Source organism: Lepidochelys kempii, chromosome 9, assembly GCF_965140265.1.
Source record: "Lepidochelys kempii isolate rLepKem1 chromosome 9, rLepKem1.hap2, whole genome shotgun sequence".
Taxonomy (NCBI): domain Eukaryota; kingdom Metazoa; phylum Chordata; order Testudines; family Cheloniidae; genus Lepidochelys; species Lepidochelys kempii.
In genome coordinates this window covers 53,361,450-53,378,129 of record NC_133264.1, presented here as the reverse complement: position 1 = coordinate 53,378,129, position 16,680 = coordinate 53,361,450, and the positions used below count along the sequence as shown (strand labels likewise).

Below are 16,680 nucleotides of genomic sequence, written 5' to 3'. Positions count from 1 at the left end.
TAATCACTGCATTTTAACAAGAATACGTCTTGAATTTAGGACAGAAGTGGTCATACTTCTGCTCTAAAAGAATTTCTATCACAGGACAGACCTTTCAAAAAAATACTCCAACAAGCCACCATCTAATTTCACATGACTAACAGAAATACTGTATGCCAAAAAGCATAAGGTTAACTAAAAGAATCAAAACAGGTGGAGAGCAAGAGAGAGACGTAAAGAGGTAACACAAAAAAAGGCTATTTTAAAACATTCTAAACTGGAATCAAATATTTCCAAATCTCTCAACAAATCTATTTTTCAGTAAGCTGCTTACTGGTTTTAGAGAAATACGTAAAAATTTTAAATGACAAACAAAATTACAGGTTTCAGAGTTGTGGCCGTGTTAGTCTATACCAGCAAAAAGAACGAGAAGTACTTGTGGCACCTTAGAGACTAACAAATTTATCTGAGCATAAGCTTTCATGGGCTAAAACCCACTTCATCGGCACTGCATGCATCCGATGAAGTGGGTTTTAGCCCACGAAAGCTTATGCTCAAATAAATTTGTCAGTCTCTAGGGTGCCACAAGTACTCCTTGTTCTTTAAACAAAATTACAGTTATTAAGAACACCAATTTCGTAATTAAGCAAATGTGCAAACATAAAAAACAGGAGACCAGAATCTCAAGATAAGTGTTACATTCAAATTAAATTAAATAATTATTAAAGCTGCAAAGACAAGCAATCAAAAGTTAAGAAATGCCGACTTAAGACTGTTTGTGCAACCTTAATTCTGCCCCCTTGAGTATATGCATTATGACATTGTCTTTAATTCTATGATCAAACATTTTTCAACAGGTCCCCAACCTCATTCACTGCACAAGATAAGACTGTTTTGGCAGAGTGCATAAAAACATGATTTTTTTTTTTAATTAAAAAATGCTTTAACTAAAAAGTCCATTTTCTATTTAAATTAAATAGATTTATTTTAAAAACTATTTAAACTTAAATTTGAAATTGTGACAACCTATGTTAAGGCCTACACTTACGACAACTATTAAAAAGAAAGCTTATGCTCAAATAAATTTGATAGTCTCTAAGGTGCCACAAGTACTCCTTTTCTTTTTGCGGATACAAACTAACACCGCTGCTACTCTGAAACTTGACAACTATTAAAGTCATTTTAAAAGAACCTTTAAAAATATTAAGCAGTACATGCTTGCTGTCAAGTTCTAAAGAAAGCCAAACTACTGGACTTTTGGAAAGGACTGGCTACGCACCTAGAACCAGACTTTGGGTGTCGTTCAGGGGTATGAAAAATCTACACACCTAATCAACATAGTTATACGAACCTAACCCCCATGTAGACAGTGCTTCTCCCGTAGACACAACTACCATCTCTTGGGGAGGTGAATTAACGGCACAGAGTGTCTACATTAAAGCACTACAGTGGTGCAGCTGTGTCAATGGAGCATTTTAAGTGTAGACCTGCCCTTTGTTGAAGTGCTAACTAGCTCTTGACAGCAGCAGCCTCTTCTGTAGGTAAAGAGAATATTTTCTTCATTTCGCTTTATTCAACTAGTTCAAAGTTAAGAAACCAATTCGGAGCTGAAACAGCAAGAAAGTTTTATTCTTTCATTCCATGAATAAGAACTAGACGATGAGATCCACTAGTTCTAAAATCTTAAACGACAAGGTTACCAGAAACTACCATTTCAATTCACTAACTACAGATAACATTTCCAATAAAATATATTACCTCACTTACCACATCTGTGTTAAATAAATCTGTTTTAAATACAAAACATGTTTTGATAAAATGTTGATAAACTTTTGTATGTATCCATCACATTTAAGGGAACTTTATTTAACGGAGATAATTTTAAAATGATGTTTTTATGCAATTAAGCTTTATTCCAGGATGGAATTCAATTGACACAAACATCAAGTACAAAAACTAATCTAGTAAATAACACATGCATCATTCATCATTTCTAACATAATAAAAATGTAAAAATTAATAACCTGAATAAGTTTAATATTTACAATTGCTCAAATACATGTGTATGTATATATAAACACATACATACACAGTGTAGCCTCTTGATTAGCAAAAATCAGCACCAGTTTAGTGTAAATGCTATATTTAGTCTCAAATCAACAAGTTCTAATGGTTACCAACCAATGAGAACCACATTTTCTTTCAGAAAATATTTTGGTTTTGCATGTGTAGTTTTTAGTTAAAACTGATTATTTAAACCAATGCACCCTGTGCTCTGGGGATGAATCAGGGTTCACTGAATTCACTGTATTGTAGGGGTGTATTGTCTGCAGGACCATTTAATTTGTTACAGAAACTGGAGAGCGTGGAGCAAATGAGGCAAGGGATCGCATGAGGAGAAAGGATGGTCTGGTGGTTAATGCAATTAAATGCTGCCCTGGGAATTTGGATTCTATCCCTGCCTCTGCCACAAGGTTCCTATATGCTGGGCAAATCACTTGAACCAAATTTTTCATAGGTGGTCAAACTTTTCAACACACTTTAATTGTGTGTTCCTCATTTTTTTGGGTACTTGATTTTAGACCTTGCATCTGATTTGCAGAAATGCCAAACACTCACATCTGCAACTGAAGTCACTGGGAGCTGTGCTTTGAACATATAGTGTTATATAATGCTAAGTACTCTGGAAAATCAGGTCCAAGGCATCTCAGTTCCGGTACTCCAAATCAGTGGCTTCTTTTTTGCCTTAATCACTCTATGGGTATGTCTACACCACGAAATTAGGTAGAATTTATAGAAGTTCTAGAATTTAGAAATTGTTTTTATATAGTCAATTGTGTGTGTCCCCACACAAAATGCTCCAAGTGCATTAAGTGAATTAACTCGGCGGAGTGCTTCCACGGTACCGAGGCTAGCGTCGACTTCCGGAGTGTTGCACTGTGGGTAGCTATCCCACAGTTTCCGCAGTCTCCACCACCCATTGGAATTCTGGGTTGAGATCCCAATGCCTAATGGGGAAAAAACATTGTCGCAGGTGGTTCTGGGTACATGTTGTCAGGCCCTCCCTCCCTCCGTGAAAGCAACAGCAGACAACTGTTTCGCGCTTTTTTTCCTGAGTTACCTGTGCAGCCGCCATACCACAACAAGCATGGAGCCCGCTCAGCTCACTGTGACTGTACGTCTCCTGGGTGCTGGCAGACACAGCACTGCATTGCTACACAGCAGCAGCTCATTGCCTTGTGGCAGCAGACCGTGCAATAGGCCTCATAACCATCGTCATCATGACCGAGGTGCTCTTGGCCGCCTCCGTAAGGTGGGTCAGGAGTGCCTGGGCAGACATGGACGCAGGGACTAAAATAGGAGTGACGCAACCAGGTCATTCTCTTTAGTCCTGGCAGCAGTCGTATTGCACCGTCTTCTGGCGAGCAGCCAGGAGAGGAGGATGGCTAGTAGTCCTATTGCACAGTCTGCTGCCAGCCAAAGGTGTAAAAGATAGATGGAGTGGATCAAAACAAGAATAGACCAGATTTGTTTTGTATTCATTTGCTCCCCCCTCCGTGAAATCAACAGCCGACAATTGTTTCGGTGAGGTCTGTCATAGGCACCTTGAAAAGTTTAATGGAGATTCAGTCCTGCCTGGAATACCAGGGGGACGGATAGCTCAGTGGGTTGAGTATTGGCCTGCTAAACCCAGGGTTTTGAGTTCAATCCTTGAGGAGGCCATTCTGTGTGACAGTTGTTTTTGTTTCTCCTTGATGTAAAGCTACCCCCTTTATTGATTTTAGTTCCCTGTAAACCAATCCTGTAAGCCATGTCATCAGTCACCCATCCTTCTGTCAGAGCAACGGCAGACAATCGTTCCGCACCTTTCTTCTGTTCAGACGCCATACCACGGCAAGCATGGAGCCCGCTCAGATCACTTTGGCAATTAAGAGCACATTAAACACCACACGCATTATCCAGCAGTATATGCAGCACCAGAACCTGCCAAAGCGCAGTGACAAGAGTGATGAGGACATGGATACAGACTTCTCTCAAAACACGGGCCCTGGCAATGTGAGCATCATGGTGCTAATAGGGCAGGCTCATGCCGTGGAACGCCGATTCTGGGCCTGGAAAACAAACACAGACTGGTGGGACCACATAGTATTGCGGGTCTGGGACAATTCCCAGTGGCTGCGATACTTTTGCATACGTAAGGGCACTTCCATGGAACTTTATGACTTACTTTCCCCTGCCCTGAAGTGCCAGAACACCAAGATGAGACCAGCCCTCACAGTTGAGAAGCAAGTGGCAATAGCCCTGTGGAAGCTTGCGACGCCAGACAGCTACGGGTCAGTCAGGAATCAATTTGGAATGGGCAAATCTACTGTGGGGGTTGCTGTGATGCAAGTAGCCAACGCAGTCAAAGATCTACTGATATCAAGGGTAGTAACCTTGGGAAATGTGCAGGTCATAGTGGATGGCTTTGCTGCAATGGGATTCCCTGACTGTGGTGGGGCCACAGACGGAACCCATATCCCTATCTTGGCACCGGAGCCCCAAGCCGGCAAGTACATAAAGCGCAAGGGGTATTTTTAAAAGCATGCTGGCGCAGTTTACTGACTCACTTAGACCTCAGCGAAACCAATATTCCCATTGTTATTACTGCTTGCTATGTGCTCCACAATATCTGAGAGAGTAAGGGGGGAGACGTTTATAGTGGAATGGGAGGTTGAGGCAAATCGCCTGGCTGCTGGTTATGCGCAGCTAGACACCAGGGCGGTTAGAAGAGCACAGGAGGGTGCGGTGCGCATCAGAGAAGTTTGAAAACCAGTTTCATGCCTGGCCAGGCTACAGTGTGGAAGTTCTGTTTGTTTCTCCTTAATGAACCCCCCCCCCCCCCCCCCCGCCCTTTGGTTCACTCTACTTCCCTGTAAGCTAACCACACTCCCCTCCCCCATTCAATCACCGCTTGCAGAGGCAATTAAGTCATCGTTGCTTCACATTCATGCATTCTTTATTAATTCATCACACAAATAGGGGAATAACTGCCAAGGTAGCCCAGGAGGGGTGGTGGAAGAGGGAAGGACAAGGCCACACTGCACTTTAACACTTATTGAATGCCAGCCTTCTGTTGCTTGAGCAATCCTCTGGGGTGGAGTGGCTGGGTTGTCGGAAGCCCCCGCACCGCATTCTTGGGCATCTGGGTGAGGAGGTTATGGAACTTGGGGAGGAGGGCAGTTGGTTACACAGGGGCTGTAGCAGCTGTCTGTGCTCCAGCTGCCTTTCCTGCAGCTCATCCATACACTGGAGCATTATAGTTTGATCCTCCAGCAGCCTCAGCATTGAATCCTGCCTCCTCTCATAGGCTGCCGCCACCTATCAGCTTCAGCCCTCTCTTCAGCCCGCCACCTCTCCTCCCAGTCACTTTGTGCTTTCCTGCACTCTGACATTGTCTGCCTCCAAGCATTTGTCTGTGCTCTGTCAGTGTGGGAGGACAGCATGAGCTCAGAGAACATTTCATCGCAAGTGCATTTTTTTAGCCTTCTGATCTTCACTAGCCTCTGGGAAGAAGATCCTGTGGTCCTTGAAATACATGCAGATGGAGGAGAGGAAAAAAAGGGACAGTGGTATTTAAAAAGACATTTTATAGAACAATGGGTACACTCTTTCACGGTAAACCTTGCTGTTAACATTACATACATAGCACATGTGATTTCGTTGCAAGGTCGCATTTTGCTTCCCCCCACCGCATGGCTAACCCCTCTCCGTGGCTAACAGCTGGGAACTTTTCTGTTCAGCCACAGGCAAACAGCCCAGCAGGAACGGGCACCTCTGAATGTCCCCTTAAGAAAAGCACCCTATTTCAACCAGGTGACCATGAATGATATCACTCTCCTGAGGAAAACAGAGAGATAAAGAACGGATGTTGTTTGAACGCCAGCAAAAATACGCTGCAAAGCATTTTTCTGCAATGATTCCCGACTATGTGCTACTGGCCTGGCATGATAAACTGTCCTACCATGGTGGACGGAATAAGGCTGCCCTCCCCAGAAACCTTTTGCAAAGGCTTTGGGACTACATCCAGGAGAGCTTTATGGAGATGTGCCTGGAGGATTTACACTCCATCCCGAGATACGTTAACAGATTTTTCCAGTAGCTCTACTGGCCGCAAATGCCAGGACAAATTAATCATTAAACATGCTTGCTTTCAAATCATGTACACTATTTTAAAAGGTACACTCACCAGAGGTCCCTTCTCTGCCTGGCGGGTCTGGGAAGCAGCCTTGGGTGGGTTCAGGGGTACGGGCTACAGGTCCAGGGTGAGAAACAGTTCCTGGCTGTCAGGAAAACCGGTTTCTCCGCTTGCTTTCTGTGAGCTATCTTCCTCATCCCCAAAAACCTGCTTCCGTGTTGCCTCCCTCTCCATTGATGGAGTCAATGCACATGGTTGGGGTCGTGCTGGCTGAACCCCCTAAAATGGCATGCAGCTCATCATAGAAGCAGCATGTTTGGGGCTCTGCCTCTCTGGTAGGCTTGCCTCAGCTCCTTAAGTTTCACGCGACACTGCTTTGGGTCCCTGTTAGGGCCTCTGTCCTTCACGCCCTGGGAGATTTTGACAAATGTTTTGGCATTTCAAAAACTGGAACGGACTTCTGACAGCACAGATTCCTCTCCCCATACAGCCATCAGATCCCATACCTCCCGTTTGGTCCATGCTGGAGCTCTTTTGCGATTCTGGGACTCCATCATGGTCACCTCTGCTGATGAGCTCCGCATGGTCACCTGTAGCTCACCACGCTGGCCAAACAGAAAATGAGATTCAAAAGTTCGCAGGCCTTTTCCTGTCTTCCTGGCCTGAGTTGAGAGTGCTGTCCAGAGTGGTCACAATGGAGCATTCTGGGATAGCTCCTGGAGGCCAATACCGTTGAATTGCATCCAAACTACCCCAAATTCGACCCGGCAAAGCCGATTTCGGCGCTAATCCCCTTGTCGGGGGTGGAGTAAAGAAATCGATTTTAAGAGCCCTTTAAGTCGAAAAAAAGGCTTCGTCGTGTGGACGGGTGCAGGGTTAAATCGATTTAAAGCTCCCAATTCGACCTCAACTCCTAGTGTAGACCGAGGCTATGTCTCAGTTTCCCATGTGTAAAAGAGGGGTTATAATACCCCATCTCCTTGCCCATCTCATTTCTCCCTTCATCCAATCTTTCTCTGGAGCATGCCCAGTGTGGACAGAATCTTCAGGGAATTTAGCTACTTCAGTCTCTACTGAACATGTAGAAACTGGGAATTCTCCAAATTTTGCCAAGTTAAGAAACTTTGAAGAGATTTTCATTGGGATGCTTTTTGCCACATCATGATACAAAGGCCACCCCCCAATTTCAAGTCCCCACTCCAACACATAGGGTTCTGAAGCTTGTCAAAGGTCATCAGAAATTTTTTTTTAAGAGAGTCAAACAACATTTTTTCCTAGTCTCATTCTCGGAAATGGCTAAACCACTTCAGCTGAAGTTTTCTAAAACAATTCAGCCTAAAGCAGACACCTCGCATGGAAAATTTCAGCATAAACAGTTAAAGTTTGGCAAAGTTATAAACAACTGAAAACAGGTTTTACAATGGAATGGGTCAAGCAAATTTAAGAGGTGGTGCTACTAGCCCCCACCTAGCATATAGTCAGAGAATGTAGATAGACACAAGTGACCCTGAGCAAGTCACTTCATTTCTAGGCCTCACTTTTCCCGCTTCTTAAATTGGGGATAATGATACTTGCCTTCCTCTGCAAAGAACCCTGAAATTGATAAAACTCAGTTTGTAAGAGCCATGTATTATATCTGAGGCTAGTAACATTTCCCTAAAGTCCTTCAAGTTAACAGGAGAAACATATCTATTCATAACAATATAGCCTTATTACTCGATTGTTTTTAGAAACTAATGGTAAAGTAAGACAGCATTCCTTGGTTATAATGGCAGATTCAGCAATATATGGCAAATCTACTTACCCTAGCAAATGAGTTAATTTCCCTAGCTACACTGAATTACAGTTCTAACGATCGACAGTCATTTTTTCCAAATGTAGAAATTTCAAGAAATGTAAGGAAACTGGAGTGCCTTTTTTTTTTTTAAAATACTTTATGCACACTACCAGTCATGTAAAAATCTTATTTTAACTATAAATGTCGGTTAATATGACAATTCAGGCACCGCAAAACTGAAGATCTAAGTAGTCACTAGTTTTGTTCACATTCTTTACATTTTAAAAACAAATACATCTGTTCCTTCCAATATTCTTCTGTAGGAAAGATATGACTAAGGCTATGTCTACACTGTGCACCTTACAACAACACAGGTGTGCTGCTGCAGCTGCACTGTTGTAAGGTAAGCAGAGTAGCCACTCTGTCCTGGCAACAAGACAAAACCTCTTCCAACAAGGGGTGGTAGCTTCGTCGCTGGAAGCATGGCTCTCGCTGACAAAGCCCTGTCCACACTGGTGCTTTTTGTCGTTAAACCTTCTGTCATTCAGGGGGGTGTTTTTTCACACCCCCGAGCAACAAAAGTTAACAAAAGTGCTAGTGTAGATAAAGTCTTATTGTGCCAGGTTTAGGTATGTCTATACTACGTGCTTTACATTAGCCAAAATCTCAGCTGTACATGCCATAATTTCATTCTGGAAGTAAGCAACATCAAGAGAAATAACTACATCACTTAGTAACCTTCTTTAAAATGACAAACTGTTTACACAATATCTAACTCCAAACACATAAAATAAGCTTTCTGGAACTAGAGGAAACTATCAGAGAGCAAAATGAATGAGGAGTATTTGTGACACCTTAGAGACTAACAAATTTGAGCATAAGCTTTCGTGGGCTAAAACCCACTTCATCGGATGCATGCAGTGGAAAATACAGTAGGAAGATCTGTGTGTGTGTACACACACACACACAGAACATGAAAAAATGGGTGTTGCCATACCCACTATAACGAGAGTAATCAGTTAAGGTGAGCTATTATCAGCAGGAGAAAAAAAAACCTGTCCTTTTGTAGTGATAATCAGGATGGCCCATTTCCAACAGTTGACAAGAAGGTGTGAGTAACAGCAGGGGGAAAAATAAGCACGGAGAAATAGTTTTACTTTGCATAATGACCCATCCACTCCCAGTCTTTATTCAAGCCTAATTTAATGGTGTCCAGTTTGCAAATTAATTCCAATTCAGCAGTCTCTCTCTGGAGTCTGTTTTTGAAGTTGTTTAGTTGAAGAATTGCTACTTTTAGGTCTGTACTCGAGTGACCAGGGAGACCGAAGTGTTCTCTGACTGGTTTTTCAATGTTATAATTGTTGATGTCTGAGCTGTGTCCATTTATTCTTTTACGTAGCGACTGTCCAGTTTGTCCAATGTACATGGCAGAGGGGCATTGCTGGCACATGATGGAATATCTCACACTGGTAGATGTGCACGCAAATGAGCCTCTGATGCTGTAGCTGATGTGATTAGGTCCTATGATGGTGTCCCCTGAATAGATATGTGGACAGAGTTGGCAATGGGCTTTGTTGCAAGGATAGGTTCCTGGGTTAGTGTTTTGGTTGTGTGGTTGCTGGTATTTGCTTCAGGTTGGTGGGCTGTCTGTGAGCAAGGACTGGCCTGTCTCCCAAGGTCTGTGAGAGTGAGGGATCATACTTCAAGACAGGTTGTAGATCCTTGATGATGCACTGGAGAGGTTTTAGTTGGGGGCTGAAGGTCACAGCTAGTGGCGTTCTGTTACTTTCTTACCATGGATGTCAGCATGTCTCCAAGTTTATTGAAGCTGTTCAGATCTTTTGGATTCATCATATAAGTTACAGAAGCAAAACAGCTAGACATACTGTCTTGGATGTGGAAGAAGAGGATGTGGAAAAAGCTAATGTACTCAATGCTTTTTTTGCCTCTGTTTTCACTAACAAGGTCAGCTCCCAGACTGCTGCGCTGGGCATCACAAAATGCGGAAGAGATGGCCAGCCCTCTGTGGAGATAGAGGCGGTTAGGGACTATTTAGAAAAGCTGGACGTGCACAAGTCCATGGGGCCGGACGAGTTGCATCCGAGAGTGCTGAAGGAATTGGCGGCTGTGATTGCAGAGCCACTGGCCATTATCTTTGAAAACTCGTGGCGAACCGGGGAAGTCCCGGATGACTGGAAAAAGGCTAATGTAGTGCCAATCTTTAAAAAAGGGAAGAAGGAAGATCCTGGGAACTACAGGCCAGTCAGCCTCACCTCAGTCCCTGGAAAAATCATGGAGCAGGTCCTCAAAGAATCAATCCTGAAGCACTTGCATGAGAGGAAAGTGATCAGGAACAGCCAGCATGGATTCACCAAGGGAAGGTCATGCCTGACTAATCTAATCGCCTTTTATGATGAGATTACTGGTTCTGTGGATGAAGGGAAAGCAGTGGATGTATTGTTTCTTGACTTTAGCAAAGCTTTTGACACGGTCTCCCACAGTATTCTTGTCAGCAAGTTAAGGAAGTATGGGCTGGATGAATGCACTATAAGGTGGGTAGAAAGCTGGCTAAATTGTCGGGCTCAACGGGTAGTGATCAATGGCTCCATGTCTAGTTGGCAGCCGGTATCAAGTGGAGTGCCCCAAGGGTCGGTCCTGGGGCCGGTTTTATTCAATATCTTCATAAATGATCTGGAGGATGGTGTGGATTGCACTCTCAGCAAATTTGCGGATGATACTAAACTGGGAGGAGTGGTAGATACGCTGGAGGGGAGGGATAGGATACAGAAGGACCTAGACCAATTGGAAGATTGGGCCAAAAGGAATCTGATGAGGTTCAATAAGGATAAGTGCAGGGTCCTGCACTTAGGACGGAAGAACCCAATGCACAGCTACAGACTAGGGACCGAATGGCTAGGCAGCAGTTCTGCAGAAAAGGACCTAGGGGTGACAGTGGACGAGAAGCTGGATATGAGTCAGCAGTGTGCCCTTGTTGCCAAGAAGGCCAATGGCATTTTGGGATGTATAAGTAGGGGCATAGCGAGCAGATCGAGGGACGTGATCGTTCCCCTCTATTCGACATTGGTGAGGCCTCATCTGGAGTATTGTGTCCAGTTTTGGGCCCCACACTTCAAGAAGGATGTGGAGAAATTGGAGAGAGTCCAGCGAAGGGCAACAAAAATGATTAGGGGACTGGAACACATGAGTTATGAGGAGAGGCTGAGGGAGCTGGGATTGTTTAGCCTGCAGAAGAGAAGAATGAGGGGGGATTTGATAGCTGCTTTCAACTACCTGAAAGGGGGTTCCAAAGAGGATGGCTCTAGACTGTTCTCAATGGTAGCAGATGACAGAACGAGGAGTAATGGTCTCAAGTTGCAGTGGGGGAGGTTTAGATTGGATATTAGGAAAAACTTTTTCACTAAGAGGGTGGTGAAACACTGGAATGCGTTACCTAGGGAGGTGGTAGAATCTCCTTCCTTAGAGGTTTTTAAGGTCAGGCTTGACAAAGCCCTGGCTGGGATGATTTAACTGGGAATTGGTCCTGCTTTGAGCAGGGGGTTGGACTAGATGACCTTCTGGGGTCCCTTCCAACCCTGATATTCTATGATTCTATGATTCTTAAGCAGCGGTTTTCAAACTGTGGGTGGGGACCCCCAACATGGGTCACGACCCCATTTTAATGGGGTCATCAGGGCTGGCTTAGGCTTGCTGGGGCGCAGGGCTGAAGACAGAGCCTCACCACCCTGGGACAAAGCTCAAGAACTTCAGCATTGGGCGAGGGGCTCAGGTTACAATCCCCCTGCTTGGAGTTGAAGCCCAGCGTGGTGGGGCTCAGGCTTTGGCCCCCACACCCGGGGCAGTGTGACTCAGGTGGGCTCAGGCTGTGGTCCCCCCTCCTGGGGGTTATGTAGTAATTTTTGTTGTCAGAAGAGGGTTGCAGAGCAATGAAGTTTAAGAATCCCTGGCCTTGAATAATAAATTACTTAGCCATACTGGCAATATATCACTCATAAAAGATACACTTCCAGTTCTGATTTATCTACAGACAACACCTACATGTAGTTTCATTGGGGGGGGGGGGGGGGGGTGATTGTGTTTAGTCCATAACAGTTTGAGCAGGTTTCTGAGGACTAGTCTACACTGGCAGCGCTTTAACATTCTCCCAGCGCTCTAAAAAAACCTCCACCACAAGGGGCATGGCTCCCAGTGCCAGAGCACGGTCTACACTGGTACTTCACAGCACTGAAACTTGCTGCGCACGGGGGGGTTCACATCCCCTGAGCGAGAAAGTTGCAGCACTGTAAACTGCCAGTGTAGACAAGCCCTAATACACATTTAAAATGCTACACCGGGGTGGGCAACCTTTTTGGCCTGAGGGCTACATCTGGGTATAGAAGTTGTATGGCGGGTCATGAGAGCACACAGAATTGGGGGTTGCGGTGCGGGCTCTGGGGTGGGGCCAGAAAAGAGGAGTTCAGGGTGTGGGAGGGGGCTCTGGGCTTGGGTGCAGGGGAGGGGCGAGTGCTCTGGCTAGGGGTGTGGGCTCTGGGGTGGACTGGGGATGAGGCATTGGGGGTGCAGGAGGTTGCTCTGGGCTGGAACAGAGGGCGGGAGGGGGATCAGGGCCAGGGCAGGGGGATGGGAGGGGGTCAGGGGTGCAGGCTCCAGGCGGCGCTCACCTCAAGCAGCTCCCAGAAGCAGCGGCATGTCCCCTCTCTGGCTCCTAAATGGAGGCGCAGCCAGGCAGCTCTGTGCGCTGCCCTGTCCACTGTTCCCGGCCAATGGGAGCTGCGGGAGCCGCATGTGGAGACCCCTGGTTGCCGTTACATGTAGGAGCCAGAGGGGGGACATGCTGCTGCTTCTGGGAGCTGCACAGAACGGGGCAAATTCCCAATCCTGGTACCCGGCGGGAGCTCGAAGGCTGGATTAAAATGTCTGGAGGGCCAGATGCAGCCCCTGGGCCGTAGTTTGCCCACCCTTATGCTAGACTCACATGTCCATGATTAGTAAGGCTTATAAGCAAGAAAAATTGTACAAAGAGGCTGACAAATAAAATATACAAGTCATCTGACCCTTTTAATCCTGTATATTTAATAAAGCAGCCATACAGTAATAAGTACAACCAATGTAAAAATGTTAAGACAACAAAAAACTAACTGGCGGAGCAAGCCGCAGGGATAAAAATGTTTACATAGCTATTCACCCTCAGGGCCCACCAGCTCCAAAATTAACTATGTACTCCCAGTGCTCGATTAGTTGGAATCATTTCTGTTTTATACCTTCTATGCAAATAATGTTTTAAAGCAGGGGTTCTAAAACCGGGAATTGGAATCCCTCAAGGGGTCACGAGGTTATGTGGGAGGTCACGAGCTGTCACCCTCCACCCCAACCCCCACTTTGCCTCCAGCATTTATAATGGTGTTAAATATATGAAAAAGTGTTTTAAATTCATGGGGGGGGGGAGGGTCGCACTCAGAGGCTTTCTATGTGAAAGGGGTCACCAGTACAAAAGTTTGAGAATCACCATTTTAAACCCTGCACTGTAAAGTGTTCTTTTTCCACTAAGCCACAGATAGGCCACCTCCTAAAAAACCCAAACCATTTTAGAAGCTTATACATTTCTTTTGTTAGGCTCCAACCATAAAATCAATCAAACCAGGTCTGAAATGCCAAAATTTAAGAGGAGCCCTTACTAAAACCAAACCTCTACCTCACATAGAGGAACTGCAAGCATAAAAAAGTGGTAAAATAATTTGTGGCCTTATCAGAGCAGAGCAAGTTGTATCATGGTGCAGAAATCCTCCTACTTATTTGTGTAGTGATTATGAAACTGCCTGGAAGTTGAGATTCCTTTCACACACTTTCCCAATTACTGTCAGGTCTCCTCAGTGCCCTCTGAATGCCGCTCATCCCACTAATTAAACCTTAGGCCTCAACTCCCTGTTTTGGGGCTTACGCTGCTCCAGCAACATTACACCCCGCACAGCTGAAGCTGGGAACCTTCCACCACCACAGCGGACCCTGTGCCCCTCTCAACAGACCCTAGGTAGCTAAGCCTACGGCAACCCCTCTCGCCGGACTCCCCACACAGAGGACCCCCAGGAGCCCCCCGCCCTCGCTACACACCCGTACACACACAGCGCTCCCCCCCCAGCAAGACCCTATCTCTGCACGCACCTAACCACACACAGGGCGGGGGCCGGGGGAGCCCCCACCGCTGACCTCGACACCTGCCTCCCCCTCGACATCCGGCCACCCCCCACTCGCCCTCCCCGAGACCGGGGCCTCCCGACCCGGCCGCCCCCGGGGCACTCACCAATCAGCCTGCGCACCTCCTCCTCGCTCATGTAGAGGCTAAGGCCGGGGCCGGCGGGGGAGCCAACGCCGAGCGGGTCGGAGCTGGGGCTCGCCTGGCTCTCGGCCCCCGCCACCAGGAGCAGCACCAACAGCGGCGACAGGAGATGGCGACGCGGGGCCCGCCGCCGAGCCGCGGGGCCGCCGGGCAGCGCACGGCCCCCGCCGCTCCAGGGCCGCCCCGCAGCCTCTGCCCCGCGGCCCCTGCCCCGACTGCCCGGCCCCATCGCTCCCCGGGGAGCGGACCCCGCCCGGCCCCTCACACGCCGCAGCCCGCCCCGCCGCTCATGCTCGCTCTCCCGCCGGGCCGCTCGCTCCGCTCCCGCCGCAGGCCCCGCCCCCCGGGCCGGGCTCCGATCGACGTGCCTTGCCGCCCACCACCTCGCGCAGCCGAGCGCGCGCCACCTCCTCCGCTTCGCTCCGCGCGCACCGCCCACCCCCTTCGCGAATCCCGCGCATGCGTCACATGGAGCGGGACATGCGCATTAGCCACGCCCCGTCCTAGCACCAAACGCCCCTCCCTTCTATTATCACAGGCCCCGCCCCTTCTATCACCTCTTGGCCCCGCCCCCTGGCCCCTCCTCAAATGACCCCCCCTCACCCATTAATATATTACATCAGTTACCAGAATTGTGCCCCAATCTCCATTCCCCCTTGCACCTCTTGCTTTCCCCCATTTAGGGTGATCAGCTGTCTGGATTTTATAGGGACAGTCCCACTATTTGGGAATTTGTCTTATACAGGTGGCTACTCTCACCCCCATATTCTGATTTTTCACACTTGCTATCTGGTCACCCTACCTCTATTAGCCCATATTCCATCCCCCTCACCTCTTCTCCACACACTTCCCTTCATAATGCTTCTCTCTATCTTTCTTCTTGGCATACCATCTTCCCTTCCTGCTCAATTCCCTTTATCTTTTCCCAGGGCCATGCTGAGGCATAGGCACTATAGGCCCATGGCTAGGGTCCCAGCTCTTAGCATCATATTGTCATATCAGAATTTCAGCTTTCATTTAAAAAAAAAAGTTTTAGCCCTTCTGGGTGGATAGAAAAGCTTTAAAATGGGACCAAAGTGTAACTGATGCAGTCATACATATCTGCTTGATTCTGCAAAGAGAGTAGAACAATAACTTAGAGAGAGGAACTGACCCATACATAATCCACTTAGGGTGTTAACTCCAAGACCCACTGTTCTAGAGGTGCCTGGCAGGGAACTCAGTATGGTATGGGAGAGGAGGGATGCAGCTAGCTTAGCTCAACCCACCCCTGTGGATCACACTGGCTGCTGGAGTCAGTACTAGGGGAGTTCCCTTTTCTACCAGCTCGGAGGGAGGGGGGGGGACGGACACCACATCTACTGTTCCTGAAAGAAGGGGAGCCTTCCCATCACTGTCACTATGTATGAGGAACATGGCCACAGTGTGGGGGTAAGACCATAGGACCAGGCCCATGAGTTCCCCCTTGCCTTAGGTCAGCTTTGCCTCTTCCTTTCTTTTCCTTTGGCACTGCTGTTGGCAAGTCCTCCTCTACCTCTAGCCTCCATGAAATGGTTGGCACATCCAATTCTTGAAACACTTGTACAACCTTCCTCTTAAGAGCTTATGTGCCCTGCATATCAGTTCTATAGGGGTTCTTACACCACATTCATCACCATTGGTTCTGAGCACATGCCTGTCATACATTAAGTAAGATGACTAACATCTATCACGTGTTGTTTGTTCTCTCACCCTCACCCTGGTGGAGAAGTGCATACAGTGGAGTCTCTTTGTTGATAGAGTTGTTGGTTTCTTTCATACATCCTGACCCACGGGGTCTCGAATCCAGACGTGCAAGGTTCATCAGAGCAGGCACGTTCCAACCCTCCACTTAGCAGCCTGCTGGTAATAGCTTACCTGAAACCCACAAAGCCCTGCCTCAGTATGACACTGTGCCCTTGAGGTCTGATTGGCCTGCTGGCCCTACTCAAGCTAGGAGCAGGAGGCTGTCTGAACAACTGGGCTCTACCCTGCTCCAGCCTGTGTGCCTTGTGCTATTGCTACCCACTATGCACTCTTGCCTCCCCAGCGTGATTGTCTGGCATTCTGACCTGGCGTGACTCCGACACCTGACTTATGGCTCCTGCTCTCCAGTTTGTCTCCTGACCCCCTGCTACCAGACCCAGCCTCATTCTTGTTCCCGCCTTGTGGGTCTGATCTCCTGCTTCTGCCATCCCGGTATCCCGACCCATCTAACTTTTGACTCCCATCTCATGCCTGCAGACTTTGGCTCCAAGTGTGAGGCATGGCCACCCTTGAGCTGGGTATGACAGTAGGAGGTTTGTGATAGCCCTTAGGCACTGGATGACTTCATTCCACATCTCAGACCAGCCCCCAAGTAAGTTCTGGCTTCTG

At 47.2% G+C, this 16,680-nt stretch overlaps 1 protein-coding gene and 1 long non-coding RNA gene across 6 annotated transcripts in view; both read right to left on the bottom strand.

Annotated features, from left to right (window-relative positions):
- The window catches only part of RYK (receptor like tyrosine kinase), a 174,579-nt gene extending 159,864 nt beyond the window's left edge, over nucleotides 1-14,715 (bottom strand). For 3 of the 5 annotated variants that reach the window (XR_012160844.1, XM_073360374.1, XM_073360373.1), the window contains exon 1: nucleotides 14,251-14,715. Coding sequence is in view for 4 of the 5 variants with exons in the window: in XM_073360374.1 (XP_073216475.1) it covers nucleotides 14,251-14,515 (265 nt within the window). In the remaining variant the exon portion in view is untranslated. The remainder of the gene's footprint in view (nucleotides 1-14,250) is intronic. The other 2 variants (XM_073360370.1, XM_073360372.1) reach the window with 1 other exon arrangement.
- On the bottom strand, nucleotides 4,961-7,750 carry LOC140917463 (uncharacterized). The gene is made up of 2 exons (XR_012160845.1): nucleotides 6,209-7,750; nucleotides 4,961-5,547 (listed from the first exon to the last, which is right to left on the bottom strand). It is a non-coding gene; the product is annotated as an uncharacterized lncRNA (long non-coding RNA).
- Nucleotides 14,716-16,680: the final 1,965 nt, after the last annotated feature.